The sequence below is a fragment of the Astyanax mexicanus genome, chromosome 12 (genome assembly GCF_023375975.1).
Source record: "Astyanax mexicanus isolate ESR-SI-001 chromosome 12, AstMex3_surface, whole genome shotgun sequence".
Taxonomy (NCBI): domain Eukaryota; kingdom Metazoa; phylum Chordata; class Actinopteri; order Characiformes; family Acestrorhamphidae; genus Astyanax; species Astyanax mexicanus.
This window is the reverse complement of record NC_064419.1, coordinates 9291195-9309472: the sequence shown is the minus strand read 5'-3', so window position 1 is coordinate 9309472 and position 18278 is coordinate 9291195. Positions and strand designations below refer to the sequence as shown.

Below are 18278 nucleotides of genomic sequence, written 5' to 3'. Positions count from 1 at the left end.
ACACCTCATAGATAAGTAGTGTCCATTTCAGCACCGTGGACAGCACCTATATAAAACTGACTATTGAGTCCACCCTCAACAAAACTCACAACATTTCAAAAACACAAAAAAGGGGGGAAAAAACTCTGGAATATAATAAAGAAGAAGATGGATGATCACAAGCCATCAAACCAAGCTGAATTGCTTGAATTTTTGAACCAGGAGTAAAGGCATAAAGTTATCCAAAAGCAGTGTGTAAGACTGGTGGAGGAGAACATGCCAAAATGCAATGAAAACTGTGATTAAAAACCAGGATTATTTAATCAAATACTGATTTCTAAACTCAAACTCTAAAACTTTATGAATTTGAACTTGTTTTCTTTGCATTATTTGAGGTCTGAAAGCTCTGTATCTTTTTAGTTTTTTCATTTTTCATTTTCTGCACATAAATGCTCTAAATGACAATATTTTTATTTGGAATTTGGAAGAAATGTTGTCCGTAGTATATTTTTTATGGACAATCTGCAGAACAGCTTTAGTAAATCAGCATCGTCTGCTGTTTGTGGGCAGGTTTTGGGGGCGGGGTGTTTGGGGGCGGAGTGTAGGGGGTTCCTTTAACCCAGTTAGCACTGAGCCTTTTGAGCTAATGCTGAAGAATCCTGAGAGCTTTTTCACGCCAGTGTCAATCAAACGCTGCCCTTTCACTCACACTGAAAACGCTGACTGACATATACAGCTTTTAACCTCGGACCCGAGAGGGAGAGAGAGAGAGAGAGAGAGAGAGAGAGAGAGAGAGAGAGAGAGAGAGAGAGAAAGAGAGAGCCAAAGAGTGCGAAAAGATAAAAAAAGAAAAAGAAAGAAAGAAAGAAGGAGAAAGAAAGAGAGAAAGAGAGAGTTGTAAGTGGTATTAGTGAATATAGTAACTCTGTACTGTAGTAGAGAAGTGGGCGGAGCTTCTGGACATGGTGAACATAAGGCTTGTGTTGTGTACAGTAGTAAAGTTGTAAGTGGTATTAGTGAATATAGTAACTCTGTATAGTAGAGAAGTGGGCGGGGCTTCGGGAGTTGTTGGTGATAAATTGGTGGTTTTTGAGGTATTGGAGATAATGGATGCTCGGCTTCGGCTTGTGCCCTTGTGTGTGTGTGTGTGTGTGTGTGTGTGTGTGTGTGTTCATTAATTTCACACCTGCAGATCAGAGGGGAGAGTTTTGTAATTTTTCCTAACTCCACCCACCATTATCATCATTGCCCCACCCCCCCCAGGTGACCACTCAACCTCACCTCCCCAAGGGGGCTGTGGTGATCAACCCGCCACGCGTCCAGCCAGAGGACAGATGGCGCACACACACACACACACACACACACACACACACGCAGACACTCAGACGCACTCGGAGGACGCGGGGCCACCCATGTGTTAGATCATGTGACCTGAGAACCGAGTTGATTTCCTCTGGGAAAACCAGTGATTATTACAGAGTCTATTCACCTCACCACACACACACACACACACACACACACACACACACACACACACGTTCTCTTACACACACACACACAGAGCAAGAAAAAAGATGGATGGAATGAAAGAGGAATAAAAAGGACAATGATGGATGAACTCCCTTGATAAAACGGGTGAGCGAGTGAAGGAGAGAAAGAGAGTGAGAGTGAGAGAGAGAGAGAGAGAGAGAGAATCAGAGAGTGAGACACTGCTTATCCCAGTTAGTTAATATCTTATAGTTTGGATGTTTGTTAATGTTAATTTAATGAAACTATTTAATTAATAAATCTATGTTTAAATTTCACCTATTATTTAGTCATTTGTTACATTCATATTTTATGTTTCATTTTGTATTGTTGGATTTTTATTTATATTTTTTCTGAACACAAAGCTAAACTGCAAATAAACTTGATATTTAAGTAAAAATATCTGAGCGATTGATTGAATTAATGATCCAAACCACACTACGGACCAGAAGATGGAGGTCTCGAAACAAGTCCTGACCAGGACTGATGTGTTTGTTACACTGTATACTGCACATTTAGTTTCGGTTTCACACCACAGTTTAATGACTAAACGCACTATTAATTTACGTGGGCGGAGTCTCCCTATACTTCATACTGATTGGTTTGTAGAATGTTGTTAGTTTGGTGAGTCGCGACTCCCCTTGGCATTGATGATTCCTGTATCTACTGTAACTGTAGATTAATCCTTAATTATGAACAGAATTAAAAGCAATGTAATCTGAGGTAATCTGTTACACTCGTTCTGCTACAGGGCGGCAAAATTTGGCACACCTGGTGGGGCAAATCATAAAATTGACCAAACACTGCCATCCAACACACGCACTCCTATAAACCAATCAGTGTGGATTACCAGCACACCCCGTCCACGTAGATGGAGATGACGTAGTATGTAGGATGTAGTGAAGTTCTTTCTTGGTTCAAACTTTGGTCCGGACACCTGTTTTCACACCTGTTTGTTTGTGTATCTGGTCCAAATAACAAATTAGTGAATTAGTGAACCAGATTGTTGACTTAGAGCATTTAAGCATTTATCCTCTTGGTTTGATTTCACACAAAGAAAATTAAAAGTGCAACAAGACGTGTCACAACAGACTGTCAAAGCACATTCTCTCCTCTTATTGGCCAGAGCTGTCTAAGGCGGGGTTAATAAAGTAAATACAGGAAGAAGTTTCTGTGTTCTGGATTATAGTGTGTTTTAGTGTAGTCTACCATAAGGCAACAGTAGAGATGGCATTAGGTAACACCTGTACTAATTATCTGTGTAATAATTAAGTGTTAATTTTAACAGGTGATATTGATTTAGTTTAGTTTAGTCAGTGTTTTGAACAAAATGTTAAATAATTTTAGTCCCTTTTTATTCACTTGGTTATTATTAATTTTAGTCTAGTTTTAGTCGACGAAAACAAACAACATTTTAGTCTAGTAAATATTAGTTTAAAAGTATGTATTACATATATTTATGGCTTTACTATTTTATATTTCTGTTAAAATATAGAGATTATTCATTGCTAATGCTTATTAAAAGCCTATTTTTATCTGTACTATAATCACACTCTGTACAAAATGTACATCTACACCCTGGGACTCTACTGACATTTTACTGTACATCCTGTTCATTTGCACTGAAGGACACTTGTCACTTTATGGTATGTCCTGAATATTCACACTTCTGGATACTACACTACTCACTTATCTTAAATATAATACTTGCACAGGTTTATGTTTAGTATTTATTGTATTTGCTGATACCTGCTGTCCCGTATACTTAATTTATTCTGTATTACTGCACTACCTCATATCTACTACTGATTACTTTCACATTTTGTATAGTTTTTTATTTATATATTCATGTAAATATTCTTCTTATATGCATTTTTTTTTATTTTCGAAGGTATAGTTAATATTTAAAATCTCAGTTTACAATCTTCTATAGTCTTATATTTCTTACTGTGCTCTCTTACTGTATTGTTGCTTGTTTCCACTGTATTGTGTAACTTTTAATGTCAATCAATCCATCCATCCATCCATCCATCCATCCATCCATCCATCCATCAATCAATCCATCAATCCATCCATCAATCCATCCATCCATCCATCCATCCATCAATCCATCAATTCATCCATCCATCAATCCATCAATTCATCCATCCATCAATCCATCCATCCATCCATCCATCCATCCATCCATCCATCAATCAATCAATCCATCAATCCATCCATCAATCCATCCATCCATCCATCCATCCATCCATCCATCAATTCATCCATCCATCAATCCATCCATCAATCCATCCATCCATCCATCAATTCATCCATCAATCCATCCATCCATCCATCAATCCATCCATCAATCCATCCATCAATCCATCCATCAATCCATCAATTCATCCATCAATTCATCCATCCAATAACAGCATTTAGGTTTTATTGCATTTAAATTATGCTAACATTAAAACACAACTGCCCTATAAAAATTAGACTAAAAAAGCCAAGTTTCTGAAACTGGCTTTCACTCTTGTGTGAAAGTTTGGAACAAACCGGGAAGGTGTTCTGTACTGATTCATCTCAGTGAGGGTATTATAGAGGTACTTACCGTAGTGCAGCGGTGTCTGCCCCTCATCATCCTGAAAAACAAAAAGAGAGAGAAAATCGATTACTGATTGATCGCTGAATAAACAGATCAGGCTCTTATTGACAGTGGAGTTTTTCACCTTTCTCCATAAGGTGAATGTGGAATTTGTTGTTTATGTTGTGTCAGATTTTGGTGATTTATGGTCCAAAAAAAAAAAAAGATCAAATTTAAGAAGAGCAAGATAATACAACAAAATAGAACACCATGTCAACCCTCTGATCTTTCAGGATGCTTGTTTTACTTCGTCTTTTCCTTCAGTCTACATGAGCATATCTGTTAATAACTTTTCAACTGTTCATTTAACTACCCAAAGTAATTATTTATCCAGTAATCATAATGAGGTGTATGCTAACGTATCAAACGACTAAACTGACTTTCTATTTCTATTTATTTTATTTCATTTTATTAGATACAGGGTTTGGACAATGAAACTAAAACACCTGGTTTTAGACCACAATAATTGATTGTGGTGACGGACATTTCTTGTGGAAACAGGAGAGTTGAGGTGCACATTGAATTCTGCCGTGATTTAATCAGCCGTGGTTTTATGTTTTTTTGGTTACAATCCGGGTTAGCACCCGAACATCCCTTTCAGACAGCTTCCTCTTACAGCGTCCACAGTTAATCCTGTTGGAGGTGGTTGGTTCTTCTTGGTGGTAAGCTGACATTACCCTGGATACCGTGATTTTTGATACATCACAAAGACTTGCTGTCTTGGTCACAGATGCACCAGCAAGACGGGCACCAACAATTTGTCCTCTTTTAAACTCTGGTATGTCACCCATAATGTTGTGTGCATTGCAATATTTTAAGCAAAACTGTGCTCTTGCCCTGCTAATTGAACCTTCACACTCTGCTCTTACTGGTGCAATAATGTGCAATTAATGAAGATTGGCCACCAGGCTGCTCCAATTTAGCCATGAAAACTCCCACACTAAAATGACAGGTGTTTCAGTTTCATTGTCCAACCCCTGTATGTTCATGCTGACTGATGGAAAAGATAAAGTAAGATACACATTCAAAAAGATCTGAGATTTAACAGTATACAGGTGTATCTAAAAAATTAGAATAGCATAGAAACATTACTTTATTTCAGTAATTCTAATATATTATATATATATTTTTATCCTTTTATTTCAGAATTTTCCCATTTTCTCCCCAATTTACACGGCCAATTACCCAACCCACTCATTAGGACTCCCCCTATCACTAGTAATGCCCCAACACAGCAGGAGGGTGAAGACTAACACATGCTTCCTCCGATACATGTGAAGTCAGCCACCACTTCTTTTCAAGCTGCTGCTGATGCAGCATTGCCGAGCAGCATCACAGCACACTCGGAGGAAAGCGCAGCGGCTCGGCTCTGGTACATCAGCTCACAGACGCCCTGTGCTGCGGACATCACCCTAGGAGTGATGTGGGGAGAGAGCGCCATCTATCCACCCGGAGGGAACAGGGCCAATTTTTGCTTCCTCCGAGCGCCGGCAGCTTGATGGCAAAGCTGCATGAGCTGGGATCGAACCTGTGACCTCCCGCTCATAGTGGCAGCGCTTTAGACATCTGGACCACTCGGCGCCCCCTATATTATATTTTTTATAGAGATGCGGATTTCATTTTCCGGCAGGACTTGGCACACTGCCACTGTCAAAAGTACCAATTGGTGAGACACTGATTTTGGGTTTTTATTGGCTGTAAGCCATATTTAATCATCAACAATAAAAGAAATAAACGCTTAAATTAGAACACTCTGTGTGTAATACATCTTCATAATAGATAATTTTCACATTTTCATTTGAATTACTGAAATAAAGTAACTTTTCAATTATATTAATTTTTTTTTAGGATGCACTTATACATGAATGTGGAAACACTATTTGGCAAACGACAGATCACTGTTTCCCTTTCTCTTTATATGTTGAAATTGCTTACTAATTGTGCTAAAAGTATTTAAATCATATTTAATAACCATGAATAAACTCCTTTATAAAGAGTATACTTATTTTAAGTAGTACCTTGACTGAATTTATGAACTTTTTTTTTGTATTTAATGAACTATAATTTAGCCACATCTGAAACATCACAGGCTAAAGGAACAGTAGAAGTTGTAGTCGGGGTGAACAGACTGAAGGCAGTGGTGCTTTATCATTAACACTCAGACTCAGATTGGATTCAGATTAAAGTGATGCAGTAATCCACCGTTAACCGCTCTCAGCTGCGTCTGTGGACGGTGAGGTGGACGGTGGACATGGTTAAGTGGACGTTGAGGTCAGAACGCTGCAGAACAATAACCGCTCCTAAACACCTGAACTAAAGCGCTGATCTGATCCTCTGTTAATGGGGATAAAGAGGGAAGATTAAATATTGATTTGGAGATTAAACAGGTGGGGGTGATCAGTTCAGAGTCGGGCTGAACTTTAGAGTGAACAAATCTATAGGTTTATTTAGGTTTTACCAGACCATCACTGTCCAGACAGAAGCTTGTATCTCCAAAACAGTGACAGGAAAAGGTCAAATCCTTCTTATATTTAAATGGACGTAAACATAACAATTAGAGCTCACGATTAATTTGGAATCAGTAACGTGTTATTATTTTTTTAACCCAATTAATTACACCACCAAGGTTGACCTCGACTTCTGCCGTAATCTGTAATGATTTTTTTTTTCCTGAAACGATTTGCTTGTGGTGAGAACGTGATCTGGCCTTGATCTGACTCAGCTATTAAATATATTTATTTTTATTTGAAATAAACTGCTGATAGGGTGCAGTTTAATCTGAAATATCAGCCAGATAATATACTGCTATGAACAAATGCTCTCTCTGCTGCTCCATGCTGTTTACACTCTAAGAGCACAGTGTGTGCAGCATTCACTGTTTGCATGCCATGACACTCCGTTATTACATCTGGAACACAGAATCTTCTCACTATATTTACTTTCTTGCTACCACACCAGACAGCTCCGACCAATCAGAGGAGACAAAGTGCTCACATGGTTTATTGGTGCGCTTTTTTTGGTGCGTTTAGGTTTATGTCTGTGTGAAACCAAACCAAACAGAGGGAGAAACGCTACACAAACAAACTCATCAACTGATCCGGACCATAGAAACCAACTACAGGTATAAAAACACTCTTTTATGCTCAGCAAATTAAGCTCTAATTAAAAAAAATCCTTACAACCAAGCTAAGGTGTTTATAATAAAGTAATAAAACAGAAAAAACTTTCCTCTATCCAATTTATCATGCATTCTTTATTCCAGCACTACACATTACACGTTATACTCAAGTATATACTAGTATTTTAATTAACACCACTAATATTAATATAATTGCATTTAACATTTCTTACATATATTCTTTTATTTCCATTTAAATATCCACTATAAAAAATTGCGTCCAGCAGGATTTGGCACACTGCCCACACTGCCAAAAGTACCAACTGGTTTTATATAATATTCAATTTTATTGAAACACTGATTTTTTTGGCTTTTAATTGGCTGTAATCCAAAATCATCAACAATAAATGCAATAGAAGGCTTGTTTTGCAGCTGCTCAGTGTTTCTAATTTATTGGCCAAATGCAGCTTCAAATCACCAGCTGCAAACCTGAACTCCTTTATAGCTCTTCATAGAATTACAAAGCACAAACTGTTCAGAGACATGTCAGATATTGGTCACATTTAAAAGATATGTAAACGTGTAAACAGCCAATTGGATTTGGGCTACTTTTACCTGCAGTGTGAACTTAGTCTATGTAATAGGCTTCAATATTCAGGTGATCCATACTGTTCTATTGTTCGTTTTCTATTATAAATCTTAGCGCATTGTGACTATACCGAGGTGATTGCTGCTCAAGGTGATGTTGGTAATCAGAATTAGTCTTATTTGGAAATCAGATCAAATCAGAGTTCCACCATTCTAGAGTTTAAAAAGAGTTCTGTAAAGTGGTTCCAAACTCAACAGCAGCAATTAAAGACTAATATATGTGCTGGGGGGTTTCGGGGTCCTTGAAAGTGAGCTCATCTCCGTTCTGGTAATACCTGGATCTGATGCTGCGACACATCTCAAATAACTCCTGAATCCAATCTTTCATGTAGAAGTGAGCGAGACTGATTATCTGAATGGGCATGAAGACAGACAGCAGTGCAGAAAGGCAATATATAGGACACGGGTTAATATTAGGGCTCGGGTCATGGGCATGCGCGCGTGTGTGTGTGTGTGTGTGTGTGTGTGTGTGTGTGTGAGAGAAAGAGATTGGGGTGTAAATCCTGCAGAATGCGGCCGCGTGTCCGAGAGGGCGATACATTTAGTTGATGTCGCAGCTCATCGGGGTTAGATGATGCTTTAATTGGCTGCCCGGCGTGACTGCAGCTCCACCAACGCTACTAGATACTGCATCATCCTCCAGAGACTGGATCATTAACTCACTCACACACATCCATCATACACACACACACACCGTTATCAAGTGTGTGATCTGAATCTGATGGCTTTTGATGAACGTGAGATCAGAATTACTCAAATTACACTGCACAAAGTCCAATTTCAGCTGTATCTGAATCATTTTATCTTAAAGACTTGAGAAGACGTTGATGGTACACTGAGTGCAATTCAGGCAAGTCATTAATTCCAACACCTGATATTAACATATGCATCCTGAGTGACTAGATCCGGAAAAACGCGCGACAGTAGCAAAGCGCCGCGTGACAGTTGAAAAGCGCCGCGCGACAGTAGCTGAGCGCCGCGCGACAGTAGCTGAGCGCCGCGCGACAGTAGCTGAGCGCCGCGCGACAGTAGCTGAGCGCCGCGCGACACTTGCACCCGCAAAAAAAAATACTTTTTTTGAAAATAAGAATTGATTCTGAATAATTCAATGTTAGAAACGCGATTCGAGTTTGAATCTTTTTTTTCTGCACCCCTTACAACAACATTATGCTACAATGGATGAACAGCATCTATTCATGGCTGAAGCACAAGTGAAACTAGTTGCCTCATCTGGATTTAGACGTCCAAAAAATTCATTTTAAATACAAAATTTTAATTAGATCATTTATTCCAAAAAATTGTGAAAACTGAAATAGGGAATGTGCATAAAGTAAGCTATCCAAATCTGCCAAACGTCTCCAAATTGAAATCAGGACCCGGATGCAGGTGTCCTGAGGTAAACTGATCAAAATCAGACATTTTCCACTGTAAGTCAGGATTCAGATCTCTTCTGTTTCTGCTGTAAATGCATCACAATTGCATGTATTTCAAATGTAACAATCCAAATCAGATTTTGATCACTAAAATCTAGAGATCTAGAATCAGAGTCAATTGTTCCATTTCTGCTGTAAATACATTCCTCTCCAAAAGTATTGCAACAGTGAAGCCAATTGTTTTAAGTCCTTTTTTATAGCATACACAAAGTTTCTTTCATTAACTGCTAGGGTTTTCCTTGTTCTACCTGTTCGAAATCTGTTACCTAGTACACCAGTGACGACCTTCTTCTTCTTCAGTACATTCCAAACTCGTACTTGCTATGGCCAATATTTGAGTAATGGTTCTAACAGGGAAGACCTGGGCAACAAAACACACCTGACAGTCACGTTTCAATACTTTTGCTCAAAAAAGAAAAATGGGTGGGTTGCCATCTTACTGCCATCTGAACTGTGTATCAGGTTGAAAAGCTGAAATGTTGTTTTTTTTGTCTCAAGTTCACCCAAATTTGTTCAATCTACAGCAGAAATAAAAGGATTGAGAACTGAGAAATGTTGGAAAAACATGGAAAAATTGATAAAAATTATAAGAATTAGAGTAAACATGTGATCATGGGTTGGGAACTGTCTGATTCTGATGTTTACCAGAGCACAAAGATATCAGATGTTCATGTAAAAAAACAGTGGTAAAGTCCAGTGGTTTTGGGGACACAAACAAATACAAATACCCGAATAATAATTAAACATTCAGAGCTTTAGCGGCTCTAATCTGCTTTAACTAATCTGGAGCTCCGGCAACGGCTGTGCAAAACTGTGTGTGTGTGTTATTGTGTGTGTGTGTGTGTGTGTGTGTGTGTGTGTGTGTGTGTGTGAGAGTGTGTGTGTGTGTGTATAGCTGGGTCAGGGCCTCCACTACAGGCTAATGAATCAGAACAGTCTGATGGAATCATGGGTAAATTGGATTGTCGCCCATTTGGTTGGTGGGGGTGGGGGGCAGAGGTGTGGGGGGTGGTTTGGGGGGGGTGGATGTAAGAAGCTGAAGCTGCAGCAGCATCCCCCCCCACCAATCCCCCCCCCCCCCCCCACACACACACACTCCATCCCATTAAAGAAAACCAGTTAAAGCACTTTACCTTCACTGCAGGTTTCCCCCAACACTGCACAAAAACACAAACACACAGCCCCGCCCCCTGCAATCTGATAGGCTGGGCTACTTTCTGGCACCTATACAATTTTATATACATGCGCACACACACATACTCGCACACAACTGTACACCTGAGCCACCTGAGGGTTTTATAAATACATGTATTTAATTTAACAAGGTCTGTTGCAATATTTTGGTTGATAAGTTGTGCAAGAAAATTAATGTTGATAATTTAAAAACCCTAAATTGACACTGATATAATGATATACAGCTCTGGAAAAAAATAAGAGACCACTTAAAAATGATGAGTTTCATTTATTTTACCAAACTGAAAACCTTTATAATATAATCAAGAGGAAGATGGATGATCACAAGCCATCAAACCAAACTGAACTGCTTGAATGTTTGCATCAGGAGTAAAGGCATAAAGTTATCCAAAAGCAGTGTGTAAGACTGGTGGAGGAGGACATGATGCCAAGATGCATGAAAACTGTGATTAAAAATCAGGGTTATTCCACCAAATATTGATTTCTGAACTCTTAAAACTTTACGAATATGAACTTGTTTTTCTTTGCGTTATTTGAGGTCTGAAAGCTTGCATCTTTTTAGTTATTTCAGCCATTTCTCATTTTTTGCAAAAAAAAAAAAAAAAAATGCTCTAAATGACAATATTTTTATTTGGTGTTTATGAGAAATGTTGTTTGTAGTTTATAGAATAAAACAACAATGTTAATTTTACTCAAACATATACCTATAAATAGCAAAATCAGAGAAAGTGATTCAGAAACTGAAATGGTCTGTTATTTTTTTCCAGAGCTGTATATTAGAAAGCAGTCTGCAGTGGGGGAAGCAGCTACACACACCCTTAAGGCCACCATATTTAACTAAAAATTACCCAGAATAACTCAAAATATACCCAAAGATTGATCTGACAGAATAGTTAAGGCATCTTAACTATTAATTTCTGAGTTAGCATTTAAGCATGAACTTAAACACTGAATTAATTCAATTAAGTAGGGCTGTTTAATTTTACAGAGATCCAGCTCTCCAAAAACTTAAATTCAATGTCCTTAATTGCACTGATCATGCGGAAGAATCATTTTAAACTGGGCGGGTGTTATGCGGTCTCCTTTCAGAGCGGATCCGACTCCAGGTTATGTTTAGTCAGAGAGAGAGAGCACGTGCTCAGTCAGAAACTTCGGATCATGTGACCTAAGCACATAAAGACGTGTGACTTGGCCAGAAGTACTCCCATGATAAGCGACCTGACACCCCACTTTTTATAATGTGTTAGAATATATTGGGCTTAGCAGAAATGGTCGTTCCAGCACACTGGTACCATTAAACACAATAATTTATCCCTTTTCTACTCAGAAATGCTTCTGCTTTCAGTTTAGAAAAACAATAATATGCTGCCACTTTAAAATATTACATATTTATAAAAAAAATGCAGATTTTAGACATATATTCATAAATGAATATATTTATAAGAGAATGGCAAACCAGAAAACAAACAGAGATTCCGCAAAACAGTCCAACCTCACAGTACTGTGTATGTGTTTGTGTGTGTGTGTGTGTGTACACTAAAGAGTCTATCAATATTCTGCTCCTGCTCTATCGCATTCCATCCCGGCCAAAACCCTGGAGTATTCTCCAATTGGATTAGTGTACACACACAAACACACACACACACACGTTAAAAAAAAAAAAAAAAAAAAAAAGAGAAGGAGATGAGAAAGAAGAAATAAGAAAATAGAGAGAAATAAGAGAGCTGTTCTGTGTTTTAGTGTTTATTCTAGATAATAGTGACACTTTTACAGATTACTGTACTACTCCATACACTCTGAGGAGTGTGGGATGGCTTAGTTAGCAGTTAGCATCATGCTAATTGGTCCAAGTTTCCAGTACTTGTGAGCCACATTAGCCTCTATGGCTTCAGTATAATACTGAGGCAACTAATACAATCATGACAGCCACTGTAGGTTAGTATGTGTGTGTGTGTGTGTGTGTGTGTGTGTGTGTGTGTGTGTGTGTGTGTGTGTGTAGTACCATCTGCAGCAGTGCTGGTGTGTGGGGGGGGGGGATTTGGGGACACTAAAAGCTTCAGTGTTTTCATACCAGCAACACACCACACACATCGCATATGGCACACTCTCTCTCTCTCTCTCTCTCTCTCTCACACACACACACAGACACACACACACACACACATATGGAGAGCCTTCTCTCATACAGTGAATAAATAATTCCAGAATATTTCAATGTTATAATGTAGATTCATAATAGGTCTATGTTGTAAACAAAACATATGATTTTTTTTTTGCACAAAATTAGTCTTACATAACGATATCTCACCATTTAAGGGCTCTATCACTTTAATGCAAATAAGATGGCCAAGTGCCATGTTTACACTGAACGTTTACCACACGTTAGTCTTGTAACTTGTGCTAAATAGCAAAACAAGAACAAGATAGTTCATGCTCAACTGCGATAGAAGCACAAAACTGATGACTTTCCACACACAGTAGGTACAGATCCCTCCCTCAGACAAAGTCTGCTGTCTAATCTGGTTGTGTCTAATGTTGATGATTATGGCTTACAGCTAATGGGGGAAAAAAAAAATCAGTATCTTAGAAAATGTGAATATTAAATAAGAGCAATTGGTACTTTTGGCAGTGTGGACAGGTGCAAAGTCCTGCTGGAAAATGAAATCCGCTAAATCTCCATAAAGCTTGTTAGCAGATGTTTATAATATGTAGGTTTAAAATAGTGACATAATCTCACTTGTCATAATCAATACTGTTTAAATGAAGCCCACATGACCATATGATTAAATATAATAAAAAAACAAAAGTTTTTTTTTTTTTTTATGGAGTGTCCTGATTTTTTTTTTTACAGTTTTTGAACATTAACAAAAGACACATGATTTAAAGCTGAATTAAAGAGCGATAATCAAACCATATTCTGAACTCTTAATCATTAAACTCTTACTATGCTGTATTTAAATCAGAGATGAGCAGAGAGAGACGAGCAGGAAGTGAGGGAACGGGTGAGTTATGATGATTTATGATGATTTATGATGAACGTATGCAGCAGATCAATACGCCTCTATTCTGGTCTTATGCAGATCCACAATGATCAGCGAGTGCCATCTATCAGAGCGCTCACTCACACACACACACACACACACACACACACACACACGCACACGCACACGCACACACACATACAGAAGCTATCCGGTAACACATGCCTCTATAAAAAAAAGCACACACACACAGTATCAGTAATATTAGTAATAAATAGAGAATATCATTAAAATCATCTATACTTATTTAACCCTTGTGTGGTGTTCATATTTTTGTTACTCGTTTACTTTGTTACTTGTATTTAATTCAGCAAAATTAAGCAATTCTACATTAAAATGCTTTACACATGCTTGCTTCACCTAAATTGCGAGCAATATAAACAGCTTACATGGTTAATATTTGCCCTTTACCTTTCTTATGTTACATTTCTTTCAAAAAGTGCTACTCTTTATTTATTAGTTTTTTAATAAAATGTAAAAGAAAATGAATTAAACTCAAGATATGAGTAGAAAATTTGTTTAGTTTCAAATTTACAAATGAAGCAATGTTTTTTAGCCCTTGGCCAAACATACTGTATTTAATATAAATGTGTAGAGTGGGGGGGGTTGGGGGGTGTACAGTGAGTGTTTATCGAAAATGTGTTTTGATATATGTTTTTCACAAAAAATGAGCCAATGCCAATGAGTTTGAGTTAGAAAAAATATTTTTTTAGTATCATTTGATAAAAAATGAAAACGGGTCCCACAGACCCGAACACCACACAAGGGTTAAACTGACCCCAACACAAACCCACACACTTTCCAAATGCCTCTTATATTATATCTATATAGTTACTCCTTTATGGCCCACACATGGCTTCTGGCATGTTGCCAACAGGTTTACATTAGTTTATCTCCTCTAGAGAGTCCTATTCTATTGGCAGAACGTTTCTTCTACAGAGACTAGACAAGCTGTGTGTATGTGCATTTTTGCACATCTGTGTCTTGAGAATGTAAATGCTAGTCTACCTGAGTGTTAGATAGGTGTGTGTGTGTGTGTATTAGTGTGTGTGTGTGATGTGAAGAAGTGTGTTAAAAGGATCACGAGGCATGGTCAGTCCTAATCAAATCTGCTTCACCTTTGTGTGTGCGTGTGTTTTAACCTTGTCAGTCAGTGTGTGTGTGTGTGTGTGTGTGTGTGTGTGTGTGTGTGTGAGGAGTGGCCAGTCTGCACATACTGTAGTCTCATTAGTGTCCTTCAGATAGAACCTTCCAGATCCTTCCGGGTTCTCTTGTACCCATACTGCTACATGACAAGGGGATTCTACAGGGGTTGGACAATGAAACTAAAACACCTGTCATTTTAGTGTGGGAGGTTTCATGGCTAAATTGGAGCAGCCTGGTGGCCAATCTTCATTAATTGCACATTATTGCACCAGTAAGAGCAGAGTGTGAAGGTTCAATTAGCAGGGCAAGAGCACAGTTTTGCTCTAAATATTGAAATGCACACAACATTATGGTTGATATACCAGAGTTCAAAAGAGGACAAATTGTTGGTGCACGTCTTGCTGGTGCATCTGTGACCAAGACAGCAAGTCTTTTTGTAATGTATCAAGAGCCACGGTATCCAGTGTAATGTCAGCATACCACCAAGAAGGACCAACCACATCTAACAGGATTAACTGTGGACGCTGTAAGAGGAAGCTGTCTGAAAGGGATGTTCGGGTGCTAACCCGGATTGTATCCAAAAAACATAAAACCACGGCTGATCAAATCACGCAGGATTCAATGTGCACCTCAACTCTCCTGTTTCCACCAGAACTGTCTGTCAGGACAATAAATTATTGTGGTCTAAGACCAGAGGTTTCAGTTTCATTGTCCAACCTCTGTATTTCTTCTTCTATTGTTTAATATCCTACCTATTAAAAATTTGGACGCACTTTCTTATGTTATGTTTTTATTCATTACATTTTTTTTTCTACATTGTAAATGAATACTGAAGTCATCCAGACTATGAAGGAACACATAAGGAATCTTGTAGTAACTTAAATAAACTGTAAAACAAACCAAAATACTCTGTGAAGAAGAATTTATGTGCTCTTATCTACTGTAGGTTCTGTTAACGTGGGGTTTCTGAGAATGGTAACTCTGATGAACTTATCCTGTGCAATAAAGGAAACTCTTGTTCTTCCTTTCCTTGGGCGGTCCTGATGAGAGCCAGTTCCATCATAACGATTTTGATGGTCTTTGAGACTGCACTTGAGGATACTTTCAAAGTTCTTGCAATGTTTCAGATTGACCATTTCTTAAAGTCATTTTTTTTCTTTACTTAGTTGAGTTCTTCTTGCCATAATATGTAATAGAACATTACCTGTAACTCTACCTCTTTACAACTTTACAACTGATGCTCTCAAACACTAATAATTAACTTTATGATGAGTTCAGCACAGCTGTTAACTGAAGGCCTAAATTCCAGGTGACTCTACCTCATAAAGCTGACTAAGAAAATCCAGCCAAGATCAAGCTAAGCAAAGCTGTCATCTAAGCAAGAGGTGCTGCTTTGAAGATATAAAATATAAAACATATTCTGGTTTGTTTAACACTTTTCTTGATTATGTTTTTCTTTACAGTTTGGGTGACTTGTGGAAAGTGCTGATATTTAGTGAGGAAATGAGTAATCTGTTGCCAAGTTGAGTGTAAACTGTGTGAGTGAACATCTGGAGTCGACATTGTCGATTAATCGACTAATCGTTGCAGCCTACAGTAGAAAAAACACCAAGGAAATGGGGCACTTTTTGGGTCTCTTTTTGGCCACTCTAGACGGCACTTTAGTGATGCTTTTTCAACTATGCGGGCACCAGTGGAGGCAGTTGCCCCCCCTGCATGCCCCTTGAGTCTTCCACTACCAACCATTGACCATAAACGTGGTCAGAACATCTTTAGAACATCAGAAAGGTCTCTTATGGGGTTGTTTCTGGTATGCAGTGGTCAGTGTACCTACCTACCAAAAGATTCCAAGAAAGGACAACCAGTGAACCAGGTAACGTCAGGGTCATGGATGACCCAAGACTCTGGAGGAAGCTCTATTGATTTACCCTAAACCTGGAGACCCTGCTCTTTAGTTTTTGATTTTTTGAGGGCCATCTAAAGCCCTCTGACCTCCAGCAGCTTCCACTTCCACTTCCTGCTCATATCCGCTGATGGGCCGCCATTGATTTGCCGGATCGGTTCTGCTAGTGCGCCGATTCAGCAGTTCGGAGGCGTCCATCTAAACAAAACACACACTAACCATATTCAGTACTTTACCCTCCCCCTGCCTTGCTCTCTCTCTCCCTGGCTCTCTCTCTCTCTTTTTCTATCTCTCCCTCTCTCTCTCGCTTGCTCGCTCGCCCCCAGGGACGCCTCAGGCTCCATTAAGTGATTCCACTTTGGGCCGAGAGTGGCGGAGAATTAACGTGGGCGAGCGCGGGATTATCTGCACACGTTAAAAACAAATACATAAAATAAATAAATGCATAAACCGCACTAATATGAAAATCAATGCAGCTGGAGCGGCGTGTGGGGAAAGACCAATAAACCAGCCGGCGGCTCCAGCCTCTGCTGGGAAACACTCTAATTCACTCTGCCTCTCTCTCTCACTCTCTCGCTCTTTATCTCTCTCTCTTACGCTCCCTCCCTCTCTCTCTCGCTCACTCTCTCGCTCGTGGACAGCTTTAATGTTAGCAGTATTTATGTGGACGGTCTGAGCAGGAATTGAGCTGTTGAATGGCCGTGCCGTGCCGGGCCTGGATAGGGTCAGATGGATGGAGGTGGGCTGGTCATCAGCAGCTCAGCGAATGAATGAAGAGAGAGAGAATTGCCGACACCAGAACTGAGAAAACCTCATAAACGGCCGAGCCCCGCCTCCACGTGGTGCTCAGCGATGCCTCACATCCTTAAACTGTTTTACCTTAAAGAGACACTAAACGCTAAGCTGTATTTTTTCCATTAATAGCTGTAACATGTAACAAACCAGTCCTGCTTAAAATTTTATAAACATTCCCTGGTTCGAATCCTGTTTATGTAGCTTGCCATCATTTACCTGAGCCCTGAGAGAGCACAACTGGCTACTTGATAATGCTGCATCAGCAGAAGCTCGAAAAGAGGCGGTGGCTGACTTCACATGTATCGGAGGAGGCATGTGTTGGTCTTCACCCTTCTTGTGTTGTGGCATTACTAGTGATAGGGGGAGTCCTAATAAGTGGGTTGGGTTGGGTAATTGGCCATGTAAATTGGGTAGAGAATAGGCGTGGATGATGTGTCTGTGTACTTTGGTATGTAGATCAGTCAAACAACCATCTGGGTCTATCCACTATCAGAGGCACACTACTGCTGCTGGAGCTTAGCCAATCAGCTCTCCCTTCTGGCCTGCCTCTAAACCCATACATCATACAAAATCACTCTCACATAAAGATAAAGATCTCACCAGCTCTATTTGTACTCTCAGAATGAGCCTTGCTGGCCAAAATTGATTTTAATTTTTTTTAAGCAATAGTGTACATATTGACATGTTTTTTTTTTTCATTCAGTGTTTTGTCATATCGGCAAACGTATCGTGAAAATTCCATGGTAAATCATGATATTATTTTAGTTTATAGACTACTACACTACATAGAACCATATTATCATTTATAATTGATAGTTTTTAAGTGATTCAATAAACAATTAACAATAAATTATTATAATAGCAAATT

The 18278-nt window shown here is 39.0% G+C and overlaps 1 protein-coding gene across 1 annotated transcript in view; it reads right to left on the bottom strand.

The window, feature by feature from the left end:
- Nucleotides 1-18278, bottom strand: part of acbd6 (acyl-CoA binding domain containing 6) — a 56035-nt gene that overhangs the window by 4558 nt on the left and 33199 nt on the right. The window contains exon 7 of the mRNA XM_022670833.2: nt 4100-4130. Within this exon, the coding sequence (XP_022526554.1) occupies nt 4100-4130 (31 nt within the window). The remainder of the gene's footprint in view (nt 1-4099; nt 4131-18278) is intronic.